Consider the following 22,742-nt stretch of genomic DNA (forward strand, 5'->3'; position numbering starts at 1 on the left):
TGTCATCACCACTGAGCAGCTTTTCAGTCGGCAGCTGAGACAGAAGAACAGCTAAACAACCTGGAATTAGCCGGCAATGAACCGAATACCATTCGCCAAACAAAATTGGCTGCAAGATGCTTTACTGACTGGCTGGAACAAAACATTAATATTGATCTGGCAAAAATTGATAAAACTGAGCTAAACTTGATATTATGTCTTATGGCTCAGTCTGCAGACTGAGCAGCAAGTGTGTGGAGCTCGTTACTCTGATGTAGCAACAAGCTGCTTGTTAAGGAACTATAATTTGGCGGAAGGAACTGCGAACATTAAGACATTAAACGACACACTCATAGCCCAATTTATTGATTTCTTTATTTATTTATTTAACTGTTGTATAAAAGCAATAAAACACTCAAGGTTGAGTGTTATCACATCATCATTATGACCTATGGCTGTGATTTGATCACAGATATGAGATGTTATTTCGCAATAGCACACCCCCTCGCATGTTCTATTGCTTCAATAATATATATATATATATATATCACAAAAGTGAGTACCCCTCACATTTCTGCAAATATTTAAATGTTCCTACATTGATTTTATGAACTGTCTTATTCCAATGACATTACTCAATACTTGAGCTTGATTTTAAACTTATCTTGGGTATTTATACATGACATATTATATACATAATAAATTCTATGACTGTAATCACAAAACCACCATGTTAACAAACTGAGAAATGTAGGAGGAGTCTTTACATGCTTGAACAGTAGCACCACATCTCTCCTCACTATCTGAACACTGGAGCCACCATGATGTTTCTGTGCTCCCTGACTGTCTTTATCATCATGATAGGTGAGTAGAATTTACTACATTTAAATCTGTGTGAAATACATCTTTGTGTTTTCTATTATCTTCTTGTTTGGTGATGTGTATGATTAGTTTGGTTCTACTTAAAAAAATCCTTATTTCTTCACAGAGAACTGTGTTTCACAGTCAATAGAACCACTGAAGAACACAACTCATGCTGTTGAAGATGAGAAAGTTACTCTCTCCTGCAAATATGTGTTTGATCGTGTTGCAAACAGTCTGCAGTGGTATCGTCAGTATCCTGGATCCAGATCAGAGTATTTACTGATGTTCATTCCAGCTACAAAAACTGTGAGCCATGCAACTCCACCTTTCCCACGACTAAATGCTACAGAACAGGGCAATCTGACAATCTCCTCTGCTGCAGTATCAGACTCTGCACTCTACTACTGCGCCCTGCAGCCCACAGTGACAGGAAACCCAGCTACACTGTACAAAAACTCACTGCAGGATGATGCTTTAAATTTTTCAGTCTTAAACTGAGTTGAACTGTGAAGTAAAATCCATTTGCTTTGAGTGACCTTGTATCTTAATTATGTTTAATTTATTCAGTCAAATGATAGAACATTCAATGCTGTCACTAACAAAACAATCATAACACGGCTGAACTACTTCACTGACTAGTGAACTCAGCTTTGAACAATTGTACACTCATAAGATAATAATATTACCTGGTACTGGTTCTTGAACAAGGTAGGATGATCAGGGCTGTGGGCAGTTTTAAATGTATCCTTACTCTTTATTTATATAGTATTTTGAAGGTTTAAATGTTCAAAATGTAAGAAATAAAAATGCTATATTTTTCCTTCAAAGTGTAATTGAATAAGTGTATTAATGTTCTGCTTTTTCTACTGCTTTATTATTGCAGTACAAAAATTTTCCATCACTGGTCAAAATAAAACCTGTACAGTACACTCTCAGAAACAAAGGGACGACACTGTCACTGGGGCAGTACCTTTTTTGTCCTTGTGGTGGTGCCCTCAGGGGTACATTTCTGCACCTTTAGCCAGGAAACAAAACTGTATCATAATCCATTAAAATTATATTTTCTAAGTTGTATATTTATTGTATTGTTCTATGTTAAGACATTAGTTTATTTAAAAAATGCAAATATCTACTTTTCCACTGGAAAAAAAAAGTATTTATGGTACACAATCAGACCTGTACCAGAATCTTGTACCTGCATGGTACCTTTATTTCTAACAGTGCAGAGTTGAATGATTTGGTGTGAAAGAGTCACTGAGTCATTTTATTGATTCCTTCTGCTGATTCTCTTTGTCTCTGAGCTGCTCTGTACTGTATATATTACTGCTGTACGTTGATGCCCTGTGTTAGTCTTTTAACACAGTGGCTGATGAAATGAGATCAGAGTTGTGATGTATGAGCTTCACTGTGAACTAGGAGTGGGTGGAGCTACAAGTGGGAAGATACAGAACACATAAGAACAGAGAGACAACACAGCCATGAATGTCTAATGCTGGAGTTCTGAACAATCATGCTGCTCTTCTTCTCTGTTTTCATGGCTGTTTCCAGTTTTGGTGAGTCATCAGTGACACACATCATATTTTAAGGAATTACAGTTAAATAAGAGAATCTTTTAAATGTGTCAAAATCTTAAAAAAGTCTACGTTTTGAACATTTCTGTGCTTTTCTTTACAGGAGAAACTGCTGACATCATCAAACAGAACCAAACCAGCATGTTATTGAGTGAAGGCAGCAACGCCACACTGTCCTGCACATATGATGGATATGTTAACAGTCTCCACTGGTATCAGCAAAAGCCTGGATCAAGACCAGAGTTCCTGCTGCTGATCATGGAATCCAATCGACACATAACTAAGGCTGAAACACTTGATGAGCGATTGTCCATCTCACTTAATAAACAGAATAAGACGGTTCATCTGGAGATCTCCTCTGCTGCAGTATCAGACTCTGCACTCTACTACTGCGCCATGCAGCCCACAGTGACAGGAAACCCAGCTACACTGTACAAAAACATTTCACATGCAGTATCACATTTGTTTCACAAGAGGGAGCTGTTTGTCTTCATCTCACTGAAGATCATATTTCTCTTTCTTAAGGTTTACAAATGTTTACCTGCCCTGAGTTTATTTAGTGGGTACATATAAGAACATTTCTAGAACCACAGCATGACATTAGTTTGTTATGTAATACTTTATTTGAAGGTTACCTACATAAAGGCTGCATAACACATGCATAAGCACTGAATATCATATTTATGAAGCAAATCTATAAGATGCTCTAAAAGGTAAACAGCACTGCATTGACATAAGGGACCTTAAACTAAACTGAAGGACATTTGTTCTGTTTATAGCACTGTTATGAAGCCTCATTCACAAGTAATAAAACTTATAAGGAAGGTCTAATTTAGAGGTTTATAGCAGTTCTACATAGTTTCACATGAGTTAAAGTACAAAACACGCATGTTATTAAAATGTCTTTAACTTCAGTTTATGATATATTGTGATTAATGGCATAAGCTGTTATGAATACTAAAGTATTGCCTCATTAATATGTTATTAAATGCTTATGCATGTGTTATGGTGCTCCTTTCTAAGTAGCTTTCAAATAATGCAATGCAGTTTTGGGTAACACTTCATATTAAGGCTACCTATATAAGGACTTCTTTACACATGAACAAGCACTGAATAATGTTTTTATAAAGTTTTCATGAACAGCTTATATAAGGTTGCCACAAGACGACATGTTGTATGTATAAAGTTTATGAAGTAAAAGACATGTTGCTGACATAAGGGAACTTAAATTAAAGTTAGGGGCAGTTTGTTTCATTTATAAAGCTGTTATAAAGGTGCCTTCCTCAAATGATGGAGCTTATACAAGGCTATGCAGAGGCCTAAGTAAAAACACAGTCTCCATTGTAAAGTTCAGTTTTAAGGTGTTACAAAAGGTGTAAATATCTATCGCCCTCATGTCAACCAGTTCAAATGCCAAGCTCACTGCTTTTACTTCATAAAACACCCTTCATAAGAGTCAACTCTAGAAGTACATCATTCACTACTTCTTCAGGTGTTATGATGTCTTCATGCAGGCAGCCTTCCACTGAAGTGTTAACTGTGCACAAATATAAAGCCTAAATATCACACTTTCAATCCTTTAGGCTTTAACAATCACTTCTGCTGCTCCACTCCATGCAATCACCGTCACTGCTGGACTGAGAATAGACCACCAATCAAAAATATCCAGCCAACAGTGTCCTGTGTGCAGCATCCAAGGACGCCTCAGTCATCTGCTGTCGGCTCTGGGGATCGAACCAGCCACCTTCCGGTCACAAGGCTGGTTCCCTAACCTCCAGCCTACGACTGCCCCAAGTTTCATTGCCCCGTGTGAGGATCGAACTCACGACCTTCAGTTTATGAGACTGACGCCTACTGCGCTAACGATCCACTCATACCAATTCGCCACCCAAACAATATTTGCTTTTTGTTGGTCATGTGGAGGCCTGACCACTGAAGAAAAGGGTTTAAAAGCTAACAAATTATAGAAATCAACTATGGTCTGTTATTGTAGAACTACAGCATGCACCAGTATGGTAAGTGGAACTGATACAATGGATAATGAGTGCACATACAAAGAGGTGGTCTTAATGTTTTGGCTCATGAGAGCAAGTTTCACAGAAAAATACATATAATATCTAGTCAGCAACCAAATATAGCGTATTGCTAGTGTTTACTGTCCACATTTTGCCGAAATTAAAGCTTCCGTTCTTCTCTGGACACTTTCAATTGTTTTCCAAAAGTTCAGTCTTAGAAGTTGGTTACTTTCTGTGTGTCACGATTGGCCCCTCTCAGTTCTGTCCATGTGTTTGTGTTTTGTTTTGGTCTAGTCCACATGTTTCCTTTGTTTTGGTTTCCTAGTCTGGCCCCTTGTTTTGTTACTCTGCCCCTGATTGTCGCCACCTGTTTTCCGCCTGTCCTTTGTTTTCCCTGTGCTTTATAAGTCCCGTGTTTGCCCTTTGTTTTTGTTGGTCTTTGTACTGTTTGTATGTGCTGTTTGATGTAAGGCTTGTGTGTGTAGTATATGTATTATTTGAAGAGTTTTTGTTAAGTGTTTGGACTTCTGTGTTCCTTGTCACGTCTGTTCCTCCTGCTCTTCATGTTGGTTACCTGAACCTGGACTGTCTTGACCCTGATTTTGGATTTGCCCTGAATAAAAGTCTCTTATCTCCGTATATGCGTCTGCCTCCTCGCTCCCCGGCGTTACACTGTGCTTCTCTTGATCCAAGAAATCCCAAAAGCATTCACTGATGTTGAGGTCAGGACTCTGGAGCGGTCAGCCTATCATTGTATTTCCATTTCTGAGTAAGAGCTTCTTGAAAGCTATACATATCAGACCCTCATCACTGAGCACACAGAGGAAGGCTGGACAGAAACACCTCTGGATTTATTTTATAGTAGAAGTAGAGCTTGATTTTCTTTGATCTTTCAAACATGAAAGCATAAATTACTGACTATCTGATGCTGATTGTTCTGGTGGTCTATGAGGTCTTTCATGGTTGTCATAGAGTCCATTTTCTTTACATCTTCCAATAATATTTAGATCTCCAGTCAGGAGGAAACTCCTGTTTTTTCACTTGTTTTTCATTTCTCCTTCAATATGTAAGTGAATTACTTCATATCTAATCTCACTGTTACTGTATGACATCATCAGCACTCAGAAAATGGGGACAGGTTGTGATCTAGGAGGAGGAGCAGACTGACACCACAGTAGATTCTTTCTTCCTGATTGTTTTAATGTTCTTTATTGCTGTGCTCTTACAGAGGATCTCTCAATATGCCTTCAACATTTGCATTGTGATTTTTCATTTTTCATTGTGGTAGTGCTTGTAGGTATGTAAGTATGAAATGTACAGACTACATTTCTTACGTTTTAAAATATATTACATAACACCACATACTTCAAACTTCATTTTCACATCTACAATAAAAACAGGAAAAGAAAGTTTGTATAATTCATTACAGTGGCTTTGGATTTAGCCTTTAAGCTTGGTTATAAAATGTTTTTCTCTTTTATGTCAGGTGGAATTTCTTCAATCAGTCCATTGGAAACAGGTTTTGAAGCAGGTTTCAGTGGGTGATACTGTTACCCTCTCCTGCAGCTACAGCACCAACAACGTGAACAGGCTTTATTGGTATCGCCAGTATCCCTCATCTGAACTGGACTACCTACTATATATATTTGAATCATGGAGTTTGAGTGACCCTCTACTACCTGGCTTCTCTGCTAAGGTTCAGAATAAAAGAGTGGATCTCTTGATTTCCTCTGCTAAATCATCAGACTCTGCACTCAACTACTGTGCTCTGGAGCCCACAGTGACAAGAAACCCAGCTACACTGTAGAAGAACGGACTGTGTGATGAGGTGATGTGGTTCTGTATTGGGTTTCCTGTCAGGTGTTGCTCTCTTGCTCAGCCAAATACACAGAAAATGTGATTAATAAATTTGACTTGATGAGTTCAGACCACATCATAAAACTACAGTGTCACACAAAATGCATTGTAGAAGTACAATTCTGTTCATTATGTTGTAAACAATGTAAATTTACCCTCAAATGTAAACAATGGTTTAATGTCCAACTGCGTCCAAATCCATATTTTGAATTTTTCACAATCTAGTGTTTTAGAATGGATCAATAAAATAAAAAGCCTGAAGACAAGGCGGGGAGTGTGGAGTCAAAACAATTAAAATATATCTTTGTAATGGATTGTGGTTCACTATAGAGGTACTGAAGATGTCCCCTGGAACGTACCATGTCTTGGTCAAGTGAGGTACCTCCCCAGTGGCAGTGGCAGTTTAGTAGTTGTATGCGTATTTTGAACTAAAAAGAAAGAAGTATGACTAGCATGGATAGAGAAGGAGAGACATCTAGACGAGGTTAGTAGTTTGGTCAATTATGATTGATGCTAGTGTTATTAGCTTGGTAGAAACTACTTCTTGTAGGCATTTCTCATTATCTGTTTCCTACATCAACTTGGAGAAATTGTCTACTTCTCCTTACAGATCCCCTTCAGATGAGTGATGTTTGAAGGTTTTGTTGTATGTACTGTCAATTAAAAGTTCTCATAGCATTTTTATGGAGTTTAGAACTGGGCTTTGACTTGGCCATTCCATAATCCTCCATTTCAGCCATTCTATGTGGCCCATTGTTTTGTTGCAAGGTCTGCTTACAGTTCAGCGTCAGCTTTGGACAGATGTCGAAATTCATGGTTAAATCTATGGCAATTGACTCCTCGAGCAGCCGACTCCACTAAAAAAGTCTCAAAAGAACAGTGAGCCCACTACCTCTGTTTTACACCAACGTGATCTCTTCAGCACCACCTACTCCCTCCGGTCATTTGAATTTCTTCTCTAAGTGTGAGTGGTGCAAGAAGAAATAAATAATGAATCCATAAAAATCTATGTGGTGTAATGGCCTTCTGATCATATTAACTTAAAATAAGTAAAATGGTCAGATCTCTAATGATCTCAAATCAAGCTCAATGATCTGCCAGTGGAAAGAGACGCTTCATAAAATCAACATGTAGGAATAATTTGAATAAACTTATGATAAACAGTGACAAGAGGGGCACTGCCCCAGTGACAGTGACGTACCTTTATCTCTGAGAGTGTATGTAGCACAGAGATGTAATAATGAAAGTCTACCAGAGGAGGGCAGCTTTAGTTTAGATTTGCTGGATTGAAGTGAGTTAGGCTTTTGAGGAAGCTGAATTGAGGGAAAATGTGAGACTGCAGTTTTATCTTGTTATAAACAGATGGTCTGTGGCTTCTGTTTCTCTTTTTAAATACGGCTCAGTGGCCATTAATCCTTTATACAAAACTGATACGGATTTTTCTTTCTTTTAAAGAGACTCGAGGAGAATGTTATCATCCATTCATCCATCCATTTTCTAAGCCGCTTCTCCCTCAGGGTTGCGGGGGGGTGCTGGAGCCTATCCCAGCAGTCATCGGGTGGAAGGCAGGATACACCCTGGATAGGTTGCCAGTCCAGAGAATGTTATCATGTAGAATGTTATCATCAGTGACTTTTTGTTTCTAGCAGTATCTGAGCTCAGGACTGTCTTTTCTCTAAGCTATTGGTAACTAGCAAAGATACTTTCTCTAGATAGACAAAGCACTTTCTGTAAGTCGCTCTGGATAAGAGCGTCTGCTGAATGTTGTAAATGTAAATGTAAATGTAGGTACATATTCATTCAGCATTGGTTTGAGTGTTGTGCCTCTGTTTAGCCACTTTTGCTGCCACTGTTAAAGTATGTCTCCTTATAATAAGCTTTTGAGACGCTACTACAAATATACAGCTGGTTGTAAAAGGCTGAGAAAACTCCACACATGAATCTTACTGTGTAGAAATGTCCTACAAGACATCATGTCTATGGATAACTCTCTATGATCATTAGACAGCTTAAATGATCAGAAAATATCATTAAAATTAAAGGTTGGAAATCTTGTGATATCAGATTTAATGAGCCTAATAAGAATATTGAGCTGAGTCTGTGTAAAACATGAAGTGTGGAGGAAATCACATTAAAAAATAATGAAATGTTAGAAATTTAAACAAGTGCAAAAGTTTTTGTGCATCAGATTCAGAAATGAAGATGAAGAACTACAGGTCTCTTCTCAGTTACAACATCAGTCAAATTAAAATCTAACATATAATCTAAATCACATTTTTAACTTCTCTTGGGCATTTATAGTTGAAGTATTATGTACGTAAGGACTTCTATGAGTATAATCATAAACACCATTTTATCAAAGGTGGAACAAAAGAAACAACAGCTGATGACCATTAAAACAGAAAAGCTGCATCCCTCAGTTCTTCTAACAGATGCACTGACAAATGTAGGAGGAGTCTTTACATGCTTGAACAGCAGCACCTAATCTCTCCTCACTATCTGAACACTGGAACCACCATGATGTTTCTGTGCTCCCTGACTGTCTTTATCATCGTGATAGGTGAGTACAATTTACTACATTTAAATCTGTGTGAAATACATCTTTACGTTTTCTATTATCACCTTGTTTGGTGTTGTGTATGTTTGATACGTTTGGTTCAACTAAAAATTAAAAATCCTTATTTCTTCACAGAGATCTGTGTTTCACAGTCAATAGAACCACTGGAGAACACAACTCAAGCTCTTGAAAACGAGAAAGTTACTCTCTCCTGCAAATATGTGTTTGATCGTGTTGCAAGCAGTCTACAGTGGTACCGTCAGTATCCTGGATCCAGACCAGAGTATCTACTGATGTTCATTCCAGCTACAAAAACTGTGAGCCATGCAACTCCACCTTTCCCACGACTGAATGCTACAGAAAATAACAAAACAGTGAATCTGACAATCTCCTCTGCTGCAGTATCAGACTCTGCACTCTACTACTGCACCCTGCAGCCCACAGTGACAGGAAACCCAGCTACACTGTACAGAAACTAACTGTCACTTTGTCACTAGCAAACCAATCATAACACGGCCAAACGTCTTTATTGACTAGTAAACAGAGTTTTGAATGATTGAACCCTCATTCTGAAATGTCATTTATTCTTTTAAAGAGGCTCTGAAAAAAATGTTGTTCTGTAGTTACATATTCATTCAGCACAGATTCGACTGTTGTGTCTACAAGCTTTTGAGGCATTTCTACAAATCTACAGCTGGTTGTTAAAGTAGAAGAAAACTCTACACACAAACTGGCCTACTGTGTAGAAATGTCCTACGACAGCACAACAGTGTAGAAAAATAGCTCCCTAAATATTTCAATATGATCATTATGCAGTTTAAGGGAACTTATCAGAAAAAAACTGTTTAAAATTATAGGTAATAAATTTTGTTCTATGTCACACTTAAATAGTCTAATAAGAACATTAAGCTGAGTCTGTGTACAACACGTGAAGTAGGAATGAAATGACATAAAAAATCGAATGAAATTCAAATCAAAGATTTAAACTAAATCACAGGTTAAATGGATTTTGGGCATTTATAGTTTAAGAATTATGAACATCAGAATTTCTATGAGTATAATCACATAAACACCACACTGGCAAAGTGAAGGTAGCACAGAATAAAACAACACAACCAATTACAACAGATGTCTATCAAAAAAAAGTAAAGCTGCATTCCTCTGTTCTTCTAACAGATCCACTGACAAATGTAGGAGGAGTCTTTACATGCTTGAACAGCAGCACCACATCTCTCCTCATTATCTGAACACTGGAACCACCATGATGTTTCTGTGCTCTCTGACTGTCTTTATGATTATGATAGGTAAGTGTAGATGACCACATTTTTATGAGAAATACATTTTTATGTTTCTTCTTATTGACTTTGTGGTGAGGTGTATGTATATAGTAAGTTTAGTTGAGTGGAAAAACATCTAATAAATTCTACAACATTTTTGTGATCTTTATTTCTTCACAGTGAACTGTGTTTCACAGTCAATAGAACCACTGGAGAACAAAGTTCATGCTCTTGAAGATGAGACAGTTACTCTCTCCTGCAGGTATGGATCTCGTGATACTGATAACTATCTGCACTGGTATCGTCAGTATCCTGGATCCAGACCAGAGTATTTACTGATGATATATACAGCAATAAAAGCTGTGAGCCATGCAACTCCACCTTTCCCACGACTGAATGTTACAGAAAATAACAAAACAGTGGATCTGATCATCTCCTCTGCTGCAGTATCAGACTCTGCACTCTACTACTGCGCCCTGCAGCCCACAGTGACAGGAAACCCAGCTACACTGTACAAAAACTCACTGCAGGATGATGCTTTGAATTTTTCAGAGTTTAAAACACGTTTCAGACTTTTTAACTGACTTGGACTGTGAAGTAAAATGACTTTGATTTGAGTGACCCTGTGTCTTAATTATGTTTATTTTATTCAGTCAAATGATTGAACATTCAGTTTTGTCACTAACAAAACAATCATAACACGGCTGAACTACTTCACTGACTAGTGAACTCAGCTTTGAACGATTGTACACTCATAAGATAATTATATTACCTGGTACTGGTTCTTGAACAAGGGAGAATTATTGGAGCTGTGGGCAGTTTTAAATGTTTTTCTCTTAAAAGTGTAACTCAGTAAGTGTACAGGTGTTCTGCTTTTTCTACTGCTTTATTATTGCAGTACAAGTATTTTCCATTACTGGTCAAAATAAAACCTGTAGTTTTTAATGATTTGATGCAAAAATGTCACTGAGTCATTTTATTGATTCCTTCTGCTGATTCTTCTTTGTCTCTGAGCTGCTCTATACATATATATATATATATATGTTATTGCTGGACGTTGATGCCCTGTGTTAGTCTTTTATCAGTGACTGTGAACAATTTGTACATATTCACAGGAGCTTTAGATGTTATTCTGTTTCTCTGTTTACATAATTAATTCAGTGAATGCTAAGGCAACAGGCAACGCCTCAAAAGAACAGTGAGCCCACCTCCTCTGTTTTACAACATAATATCTTCAGCTCCATCCAGAAAGACTCCCTCTGGTTCACATCCATTACTATCAATGTCACTTGGACTGCTTATCTAAGACTGAGTGGTGGAAGAAGAGCATGAAGCTTGACATACACAAATGACTCCTTGAAAATCTATGTGGTGTAATGGCCTTCTGGTCATATCAAGTGTCTTCTTCTTTCGGATGCTCCCTTTAGGGGTCGCCACAGCATATCATCTGCCTCCATCTTGCCCTATCCACTGCCTCCTCTACTTTTACACTAACCATCTCCATGTCCACCTTCACTACATCCATAAACCTTCTCTGAGGGCTACCTCTTCTCCTTCTACCCGGCAGCTCCATCTCCACCGTTATTTGACCAATATATCCACTATTCCTCCTCAACATATGTCCAAACCATCTCAACCTGGCCTCTCTGGCTTTATCTCCAAACTGCTCCACCATCACTGTCCCTCTGATCTGCTCATTTCTAATCTTGTCCATCCTTGTCACTCTCATTGAAAATCTCAGCATCTTCATCTCCGCCACCTCCAGCTCAGCCTCCTGTCTTTTAGACAATGTCACAGTCTCCAAACCATACATCATAGCAGGACGCACTACTGTCTTGTAAACCTTTCCTTTCACTCTTGCTGCTATCCTTCTGTCACACATCAGCCCTGACATCTGTCTCCACCCACTCCATCCTGCCTGCACCCTCTTCTTCACGTCTTTTCTACACTGTCCATTGGTCTGGATGGTTGACCCAAGATATTTGAAGTCATCCACCTTTACGACCTCTACTCCTTGCATCTTCACCTTTCCGCCTGCCTCCCTCTCATTCACACACATGTATTCCATCTTGTCTCTACTGACCTTCATTCCTCTCCTCTCCAGTGCAAACCTCCACCTCTCCAGATTCTCTTCCACCTGCTCTCTACTCTCACCACAGATTACAATGTCATCTGCAAACATCATGGTCCATGGAGCCTCCTGCCTGACCTCATCTGTCAACCATTCTATTACCATTGCAAACAAGAAGGGGCTCAAAGCTGATCCCTGATGTAACCCTACCTTCACCTTGAAACCATTTGTCACTCCAACTGCACACCTCACCACTGTCTCACTATCCTCATACATGTCCTGCACCACCCTAACATACTTTTCAGCTACACCTGCCTTCCTCATACTGTACCACAGTTCCTCTCTTGGCACCCTATCATATGCCTTCTCTAGATCCACAAAGACACAATGTAGCTCCTTCTGACCTTCTCTGTACTTCTCTACCAACACTCTCAATGCAAAAATTGCATCTGTGGTACTCTTTCTGGGCATGAAACCAAACTGCTGCTCACTGATCTGAACCTCTCGCCTTAGCCTTGCTTCAACAACTCTTTCCCATACCTTCATGGTGTGGCTCATCAACTTTATACCTCTGTAGTTACTGCAGCTCTGCACATCACCCTTGTTCTTAAAAATGGTTTACCAGTACACTGCTTCTCCACTCATCAGGCATCCTCTCACTCTCCAGGATTTTGTTGAACACCCTGGTTAAAAAGTCCACTGCCTTCTCTCCTAAACATCTCCATAGCTCCACAGGTATGTCATTTGGACCAACTGCCTTTCCATTCTTCATCCTTTTTAAAGCTGCCCTCACTTCCACCTTACCAATTCTCTGCACTTCCTGATCCACTATCTCTCACCCTGTTGTCCTCCTCTCTCTCTCTTCCTCATTCATTAGTTTTTCAAATTACTCCTTCCATCTATTCAACACTCTCTGTTCACTCACTAGTACATTTCCCTCTCTATAATTTATCAGCCTAACCTGTACATCCTTTCCAGCTCTATCTCTCTGTTTAGCCAAATGATACAAGTCCTTTACTCCTTCTTTACTGTCCAGCCTCTCATACAGCTCATCATAGGCCTGAGCCTTTGCCTTTGCCACTATTCTTTTCGCTATGCGACTAGCCTCACAGTATTCCTGCCTACTTCCCTCAGGCTCATGATCCTGTCTGACACTCTCTTTAAATCCAGAACACTTTTCCCAAGCTGCTCCTTTAGGATTATCCCTACTCCATTTCTCTTCCTCTCTACACCATGATAGAACAGTTTGAATCCACCTCCAATGTTCCTGGCCTTGCTTCCTTTCCATCTGGTCTCCTGGACACACAGAATATCTACCTGGTCATATCAAGTGTACTTTCTTAAAATAAGTGAAATGATCAGCGTTAATTCTCAAAACAAGCTCAGTCACCAGTTGATAAATTCAGCATGTAGGATTCGTGAACAATTGTTTAATAAAAAAAAAAAAACTTTCATGGCTACATTAAGTAGATTTAACATGTCTTCATCTGTCATAATCTTTATGTAGTTGGGTGTCATTGTGGAAGTTATTACTATGTAACACACAGAAGTGTAGTGATGGAAGTCGACCAGAAGAGGGCAGGTCTAATCTAGACTTGCTGGTTTGAAATGAGTTTTGCTTTAGAGGAAGGTGAATCGAGGCACTGAGCAGTGAAAACATTCAAATGTGAGAGTGCAGATTTATCTTGTTATTCACAGATGTTCTGGCCCTGATTCTGAAATGTCATTCATTCTTTTAAAGAGGCTCTGAAAAAAATGTTGTTCTGTAGTTACATATTCATTCAGCACAGATTCGACTGTTGTGTCTACAAGCTTTTGAGGCATTACTACAAATCTACAGCTGGTTGTTAAAGTAGAAGAAAACTCTACACACAAACTGGCCTACTGTGTAGGAAATGTCCTACGACAGCACAACAGTGTAGAAAAATAGCTCCCTAAAGATTTCAAAATGATCATTACACAGTCTAAGTGAACTTATCAGAAAAACATGCTTAATATTATAGGTAATACATTTTGTTCTTCAGATTTAAATAGTCTAATAAGAACATTAAGCTGAGTCTGTGTACAACATGTGAAGTAGGAATGAACTGACATAAAAAATCGAATGAAATTCAAATCAAAGATTTAAACTAAATCACATGTTAAATGGATTTTGGGCATTTATGGTTTAAGAATTATGAACATCAGAATTTTTATGAGTATAATCACCTAAACACCACATTGACAAAGTGAAGGTAGCACAGAATAAAACAACACAACCAATTACAACAGATGTGTATCAAAAAAAAGTAAAGCTGCATTCCTCTGTTCTTCTAACAGATCCACTGACAAATGTAGGAGGAGTCTTTACATGCTTGAACAGTAGCACCACATCTCTCCTCATTATCTGAACACTGGAACCACCATGATGTTTCTGTGCTCTCTGACTGTCTTTATGATTATGATAGGTAAGTGTAGATGACCACATTTTTATCAGAAAGACATTTTTATGTTTCTTCTTATTGACTTTGTGGTGAGGTGTATGTATATAGTAAGTATTTAGTTAAGTGGAAAAACATCTAATAAATTCTACAACATTTTTGTGATCTTTATTTCTTCACAGTGAACTGTGTTTCACAGTCAATAGAACCACTGGAGAACAAAATTCATGCTCTTGAAGATGAGACAGTTACTCTCTCCTGCAGGTATGGATCTAGTGACACTGGGAACTATCTGCACTGGTATCGTCAGCATCCTGGATCCAGACCAGAGTATTTACTGATGATATATCCAGCATCAAAAGCTGTGAGCCATGCAACCCCACCTTTCCCACGACTGAATGCTACAGAAAATAACAAAACAGTGGATCTGATCATCTCCTCTGCTGCAGTATCAGACTCTGCACTCTACTACTGCGCCCTGCAGCCCACAGTGACAGGAAACCCAGCTGCACTGTACAAAAACATTTCACATGCAGAATCACATTTGTTTCACAAGGGGGAGCTGTTTGTCTTCATCTCACTGAAGATCATTTCTCTTTGTGAAGGTTTACAAATGTTTACCTGCCCTGAGTTTAATCAGTGGGTACATATAAGAACATTTCTAGAACCACAGCCTGACATTAGTTTGTTTGGTAACACTTTATTTGAAGGTTATCTACGTAGGGACCACATAACACATTAATAACACTGAATAAGATATTTATGAAGCAATATTTGAGTACATATGACCAGCTCATGCCAGTAACAACAAAATAGCATGAAATGCTCCATTACTTTTAAAAGAGGATTCTTAACACTCTACAGAGTTTTGTCCATCTGTCACTCTGTATACTTCATTAGCACCCTTTTACCCTGTACTTCAACTGTTACTACCCCCACAAGACCACCACAGAGCACTTATTATTCAAGTGGATGGTCTTGTGTTAGTTTTTGATGTGTTTGTATGAGTGGATCAGACACAGCAGTGCTGCTGGAGTCTTTAAACACCTCAGTGTCACTGCTGGACTTAGAATTGTCCACCAAGCAAAAATATCCAGCCAGCAGTGTCCTGTGGGCAGCGTCCTATGACCACTGATTAGACTAGACTAGACTAGAGCATGACCAACACAAACTGTGCAGCAGTAGATGCTCTATTGCCTCTGATTTTACATCTAAAAGGTAAATTAATAAAGGAGTATTCGCAGGATGCAGGATCACTTTGGTTTTAAAAGGGGGAGCTGTTTGTGTTCATCTTCCAGAAGATCATGTCTTTCTGTTAAGGCTTACAAATGTTTGTGTCCTGAGTTTAATCAGTGGGTACATACAAGGACATTTCTAGAACCACAGCCTGATATTATTTTGTTAGTTAACACTTTATTTGAAGTTTACCCACATAAGGAATACATAGCACATGTATAAGCACTGTATTTATGAAGCAGTATTGGAGAACATATGGCCAGCTCATGCAAGTAACATGAAATGCTCTATAAAGTAAATGACATTGCATTGACATAAGGCTACCTACAAAAGGGCTTTATGACGCATTCATAAGCACTGAATAATGTGTTTATGAAGCTCTACTTGAACATTTAGTAAGTGCTTATGTCGGTTCTCGCAACCTGACATAAGATGTTTTATGAAATAAATGACATTGTACTGACATAATAAGAATAAACGTTGAACATATTTACAGCACTAAACATATTTAAACCCCATACATAATTGCATCAATCATCTTATCCATGCCATGGAGCAATGAGGGGATGGTTTCCAGGCATATTTAACCTGATATCAGTACAATGTCGTCTTAAGAATGCTGACATAAATAGTTATGTATAGTGTTTTAAATGTGTTTAGTGCTGTAAATATGTTCAACGTTTATTCTTATTATGTCAGTACAATGTCATTTATTTCATAAAACATCTTATGTCAGGTTGCGAGAACCGACATAAGCACTTAATAAATGTTCAAGTAATACTTCATAAACACATTATTCAGTGCTTATGAATGCGTCATGAAGTCCTTAAGTAGGTAGCCTTCAAATAAAGTGTTACCGATTTAGTTTTGACACTAGGTCTTAACATAGACAAGCTTAATATTTTACCGCAAACCACAGCGATCTCCGACCATTACTTAATTTCATATGAGCTACGATTTAGCCATAACATATATACGTCCCCTCGTTATTCAACAAAGCGCACAATAAAACCTTCTACCGCCCTACAATTTATAGAAAATCTTCCAGAGTTATCAACCCCAGTCTCCACTCCATCAGATCCAATTGAACTAGATTTACTAACCGATTATTTAGAAAATACCTTACGATCCACTTTAGAAAATGTGGCCCCACTTAAAATAAAAAGAATAAGGCAGAAAAAGTTCGCCCCGTGGTACAACGATAAAACCCGGACCTTAAAACAAACAGCTCGGAAATTATAGCGGAAATGGCGTCATACCAAACTAGAAGTGTTCCACACTGCCTGGAAGGACAGCCTTATAGAGTATAGAAATGCTCTCACTGAAGCTCGCTCAGCATATCTGGCCTCGCTGATCGAGAATAATAAGTATAATCCTAGAGTTCTGTTTAATGTGATTTCCCAAATCACACAAAATCAGGCAGGTAATGAACCAGAAATCCCAGCAACTCTCACTAGTGAAGTTTTTATGGACTTCTTTAATAATAAAATTGATAATATTAGACAACAAATTCAACCCACAGTATCAAATTCAAATCCAGCTTTGCTGCCATCTGACTTGGCTGATATAGAACAAAACACAGCTGTAGAAAAGAGTCTGGAAACCTTTTACCCCCTCCCACAGCTGGAGCTAGAGAAGATTATCTCCTCTGCAAATTGCACAACCTGCACACTCGATGCAATTCCATCAAAATTACTCAAAGAAGTACTGCCAGTTATTATAAACCCTATCTCAACTATTGTAAACTCATCCCTTAGTCTGGGCCATGTACCCAAAGCTTTTAAACTTGCTGTTATCAAACCTCTGATCAAGAAACCAAATCTTGATGTCAACGTTTTGTCCAATTACAGGCCTGTTTCGAACTTACCGTTTATATCTAAGATCTTAGAAAAAGCTGTGGCCCAACAACTTAGTTCATATCTACACAAGAACCATATATATGAAAAATTTCAGTCTGGATTCAGGCCACACCATAGCACTGAGACGGCTCTAGTTAAGATAACTAATGATCTTCTTCTTGCCTCTGATCAAGGTTACATATCTCTCTTAGTGCTACTTGACCTCAGCGCGGCTTTCGATACAATAGACCACAATATTCTCCTAGTAAGGTTAGAAAACATGGTTGGAGTCACAGGGACGGCCCTATCATGGTTCAGATCTTACCTATCAGAACGTTATCAGTTTGTTAGGGTAAACAATTTAGCTTCCAATTATTCAAAAGTGAGATTTGGAATTCCGCAGGGGTCTATATTAGGACCATTACTATTTACACTATACATGTTACCGTTAGGCACAGTTATAAGTAATCATGGCGTAAACTTTCATTGTTATGCAGACGATACTCAACTGTACATATCAGCCATGATAAGCCATGACAAATACAGTTTAAAGAAAATGGAGGACTGTGTAAAAGACATGAAATGCTGGATGTCACGCAACTTCCTCCTATTAAACAGTAACAAAAGTAAATCACCAGATTTAATCCTAAATCTCGCCGACTTTCCAGCCGCACCTGGATTAGCAGCAAAAAATCAGATTTATCATTCGATCAACACATAGGCAGCATCACTAGGACAGGTTTCTACATCTTCACAACATTGCCAAGATCAGAAATGCCCTGTCCCTGCGTGATGCAGAAACACTAGTACACGCCTTTATTACTTCTAGGCTAGACTACTGTAACGCGCTACTGTCAGGATGTACGAGCAGGAATTTAAACAAACTCCAATTAGTCCAAAACGCTGCAGCCAGGGTCCTCACTAAAACTAGAAAATTTGAGCATATTAGTCCAGTGCTATCATCACTTCATTGGCTACCTATTAAATTCCGTATTGATTATAAAATCCTTTTACTGACTTATAAAGCCCTACATGGTCTTGCTCCTGAATACCTGCAAGACCTTATTTCTCATTATGATCCATCATGACCAGATCAGATCCCAGAGCGCTGGCTTATTAATAGTTCCTAGAATTCAGAAGGTTTCATCTGGGGGAAGAGCTTTTTCTTATAAAGCCCCCAAACTCTGGAATGATCTTCCAGAAACTGTTTGGGACTCAGACACAGTCTCAATCTTTAAGACTAGGCTGAAAACACACTTGTTCAGTTTAGCTTTTGGTAGGTAATGTTCCCCCCCTAGATAAAGGCAGCAGATCCAGGGGTCCATGGACACAGGGAATTATAGTAAACTGAGACGCTGGTGCTGTCGTCCCGCTGCTCGCACGCGGTCACTCAAGTTTGTGGACGGTGGAGTGGAGGGATGCCGAACTGTTTCAGAGTGCTGCCATGTCTGTGTGTCCTTCTGGTTCTCTCCTTTTAGTTAAGCTGTCATAGTCAGATCTGCCGGAGTCGTTAGCCACACTCTGTAAATGTTTACATTCCCTGTTTATGTACAAACGGATAGAACAAAACTAATCCCATTTACCTGCTTTTTTCCGAGTATACAACCGCCCACATGTCCGGCTGGACACTGAAGGACGACTGACTGCCGAGCCCCCCTGCTACCCACTTCAGACCAGCTGCCCACGCCTCATCTACCACCAACTACCTTGGATGAGCTGCCCACCCTACGCTGATGTTCTCATAGACTCCTAGATATTCCTAATATCAATATTACTGCTGATAATATTAGTAGTATAATCACTTGTAGGTAGTTTGACCAGAGGAGGATGGGTCCCCCCTGGTGAGGCTGGTTCCTCCCAAGGTTTCTTCCTCAGTTCTGAGGGAGTTTTTCCTTGCCACTGTTGCCCCCGGCTTGCCCACTGGGGGGTTTCTGTACATTCTGTACATTCTTACAGTCCTGTTGAAACTTTGTATTTTCTGAAATTCTGTAAAGCTGCTTTGTGACAACATCCGTTGTAAAAAGCGCTATACAAATAAATTTGATTTGATTTGATTTGAGTTAGAGGCCTAGTACTTTGTTCCTATAGCAGATCCACTGACAAATATAGGAGGAGTCTTTACGTGCACCACACATGCACCACATCTCTCCTCACTATCTGAACACTGGAACCACCATGATGTCTCTGTGCTGTCTGAGCTGTCTGACTGTCTTTGTGATTTTGCTAAGTAAGTGTAACTGACAACATTTCTATCTCTATGAAATATACATTTTGTGTATTTAAAGTGTTTGTTGTTGTTTTTGCTTTGTTTCTTAGTGGTGATGTGTCTGAGTATGTCAGAGATAAATTCGGCTGTTTTGGGTGATTATTATTCTATTTCTTCACAGGGAACTCTTCTGCACAGTCAATAGAACCACTGGAGAACAAAATACAGGTTCATGCTCGTGAAGATGAGACAGTTACTCTCTCCTGCGAGTATAATGGTGATATGAGAAGTCTGCAGTGGTATCGTCAGTATCCTGGATCCAGACCAGAGTATTTACTGCTGAAATATCCAGGATCAACTGATGTGACCCGTGCAGATCCTACTTTCTTACGACTGGATGCTACAGATGTCAATACAAACAATAGGAAATTTTGGAATCTCTCAATCTCTTCCACTGCAGTATCAGACTCTGCACTCTACTACTGTGCTCTGACGCCCACAGTGACAGGAAACCCAGCTACACTGTACAAAAACTGTTTTATATGAATGAGGTAGAGTCCTGCTTTTCTCAGCAGGGGGAGCTCTTATTACACTCAACAAGCTTTTCTTTCTTCCTGATGTCAATTCATCTGTGAAGATCTATTAGTGGTTAACAATGTAACCCAAGTCCAGTACTTGAGTGAAAGTAGAAATACCCTTAGTAAAGTCCAAAAATATTACCAAAATATTACCCAAAGGCTGTCTGAATGTTTTTGTTTTGTTTTCATTTGTTTGATTTTATTTTTTTATTTGATTGATTTTTTGCTTGCAGCAAAATGCAGAAAGAAACAGAGCTAACGTTACCAGGGCCGTAACTAGGATCAGAATTTTAGTGAGGCCCAGTTTGCACACATGTAATCTACATCTCATAGTAGATAAAATAGCTTCCAAATATGAGTGTTACACCAACTGTATGTTTCTCCTTTATTGTTTTTTAACCAAATCATTGCTCCTTTTTACCAATCCATATCTGTTATGCACATTTTCCTTTCATTTGTTCTTTCCCCATCCCTCCATTCTTTGCCATGAACTATCACTGTTCCATGCACAGATTTGACTCCTAACCAATTCATTTTATTTAATTAGTTATTTAACCATTTGTTTATATGTTTATTTTCAGCTGAACATACATATTGAAACCTTTACTAAATCAAGTGATAGTTACATATTGACAGCTGCCTTGCTGAAGGTAAAGGTGATGGACTGGCAAAGTATGTTGCCAGATCTAAACCAAATTGAGGACCTGTGGGACATCCTCAAGCGAAAGGAGGCACGCAAGGTAGTATAACATCCACCATCTCCATGATGTCATTATGGAGAAGTGGAAGAGGATTCCAGCAGCAACCTGTGCATATATATTATTTATACTCACACATATATGCACTATATTGCCAAAAGTTTTCACTCACCCAGTCAAATAATTGAATTTAGGTGTTCCAATCAATTCCACTGCCACAGTTGTATAAAACCAAACCCCTAGGCCTGTAGACTGCTTCTACAAACATTATTGAAATAATCGGTCGCTCTCAGGAGCTCAGTGAGTTCAAGCATGGTACCGTGATAGGTCGCCACCTGTGCAACAAATCCAGTCATGAAATTTCTTCTGCTACTAAATATTCCACCAATATTCACCAACTTTCTGCAGAGTCAATCGCTACATACCTTCAAACTTCATGTGACCATCAGATTACCTTAAGAACAGCATAGAGAGCTTCATGGAATGGGTTTACATGGCCAATCAGCTGCATCCAAGCCTTACATCACCAAGTACAATGCAAAGCGTCGAATGCAGTGGTGTAAAGCACCGCCACTGGACTCTAGTGCAGGGGAGACGTGTTTTCTGGAGTGACAAATCACACTTCTCCATATGGCAATCCGATGGACCAGTCTGGGTTTGGTGGTTACCAGGAGAACAGTGCTTGTCTGACTGTATTGTGCCAAATGTAAAGTTTGGTGGAGGGGGGAATATAGTATGGGGTTGTTTTTCAGGAGTTGGGCTCGGCCTCTTAGTTCCAGTGAAAGGAACTCTGAATGTGTCAGCACCAAGAGATTTTGGACAATTTCATGCTCCCAACTTTGTGGGAACAGTTCGGGGATGGCCCCTTCCTGTTCCAACATGACTGCACACCAGTGCACAAAGCAAGGTCCATAAAGACATGGACGAGCAAGTTTGGTGTGGAAGAACTTGACTGGCCTGCACAGAGTCCTGACTTCAACCCGAAAGCACATCTTTGGGATGAATTAGAGCGGAGACGGTGAGCCAGGCCTTCCAATTTGAAAATCTATATCACGTAGCTTGACTGTAGACTAGATAACTCTTACCTGTTACAATATCTATCTGGTTGCTGTTTGCATTCAACTTTATAGTAGAAAAAAAGTGATGTTGGTAATTTATGCTTTTTATTTATTTTTGTGTTCACCATTTAGATTAATGCTCTCCATTTTACCAGTGTAGATTAGCTAATAGTGTGTGTTTATGTATCCTACAGGTGGATTACCTTGAGGCTGAATGACAGAAAAGTGATAATAGCATATGACAGTAAAGTACTTCTTTACTCCCTTCCATTGGTTGACAACCTCAGCCTCTGATAGCTTGACAGACTCAACCCAGCTATAGAGAATGCTAACAACAACAACACCTCTTTAAAACCCAAGGAATAGATAAATAATGACAGAAGACATGCCCTGTTGGATTTGTTATTATGGATTTATTTTACAAAGTCTCCAAAAAGACAGAGCAGTTCAAGACTGGATTACAAACTTGCTGAAAGGGATTCGATCACAACTGAGCCTTCATTAAAATGGCAAAACA

At 39.1% G+C, this 22,742-nt stretch overlaps 1 gene segment (V, D, J or C); it reads left to right on the forward strand.

The window, feature by feature from the left end:
* Nucleotides 1–2,305: 2,305 nt before the first annotated feature.
* On the forward strand, nt 2,306–2,801 carry LOC119262087 (the record flags this gene model as incomplete). The annotated part of the segment is given in 2 exon segments: nt 2,306–2,396; nt 2,518–2,801. Coding segments are annotated over 2 exon segments (327 nt in total), but the record flags the coding sequence as incomplete, so codon positions are not given.
* Between the last annotated feature and the right edge of the window lie 19,941 nt (nt 2,802–22,742).

This window comes from Pygocentrus nattereri, chromosome 2 (assembly GCF_015220715.1).
Source record: "Pygocentrus nattereri isolate fPygNat1 chromosome 2, fPygNat1.pri, whole genome shotgun sequence".
NCBI classification, from domain to species: Eukaryota; Metazoa; Chordata; class Actinopteri; order Characiformes; family Serrasalmidae; genus Pygocentrus; species Pygocentrus nattereri.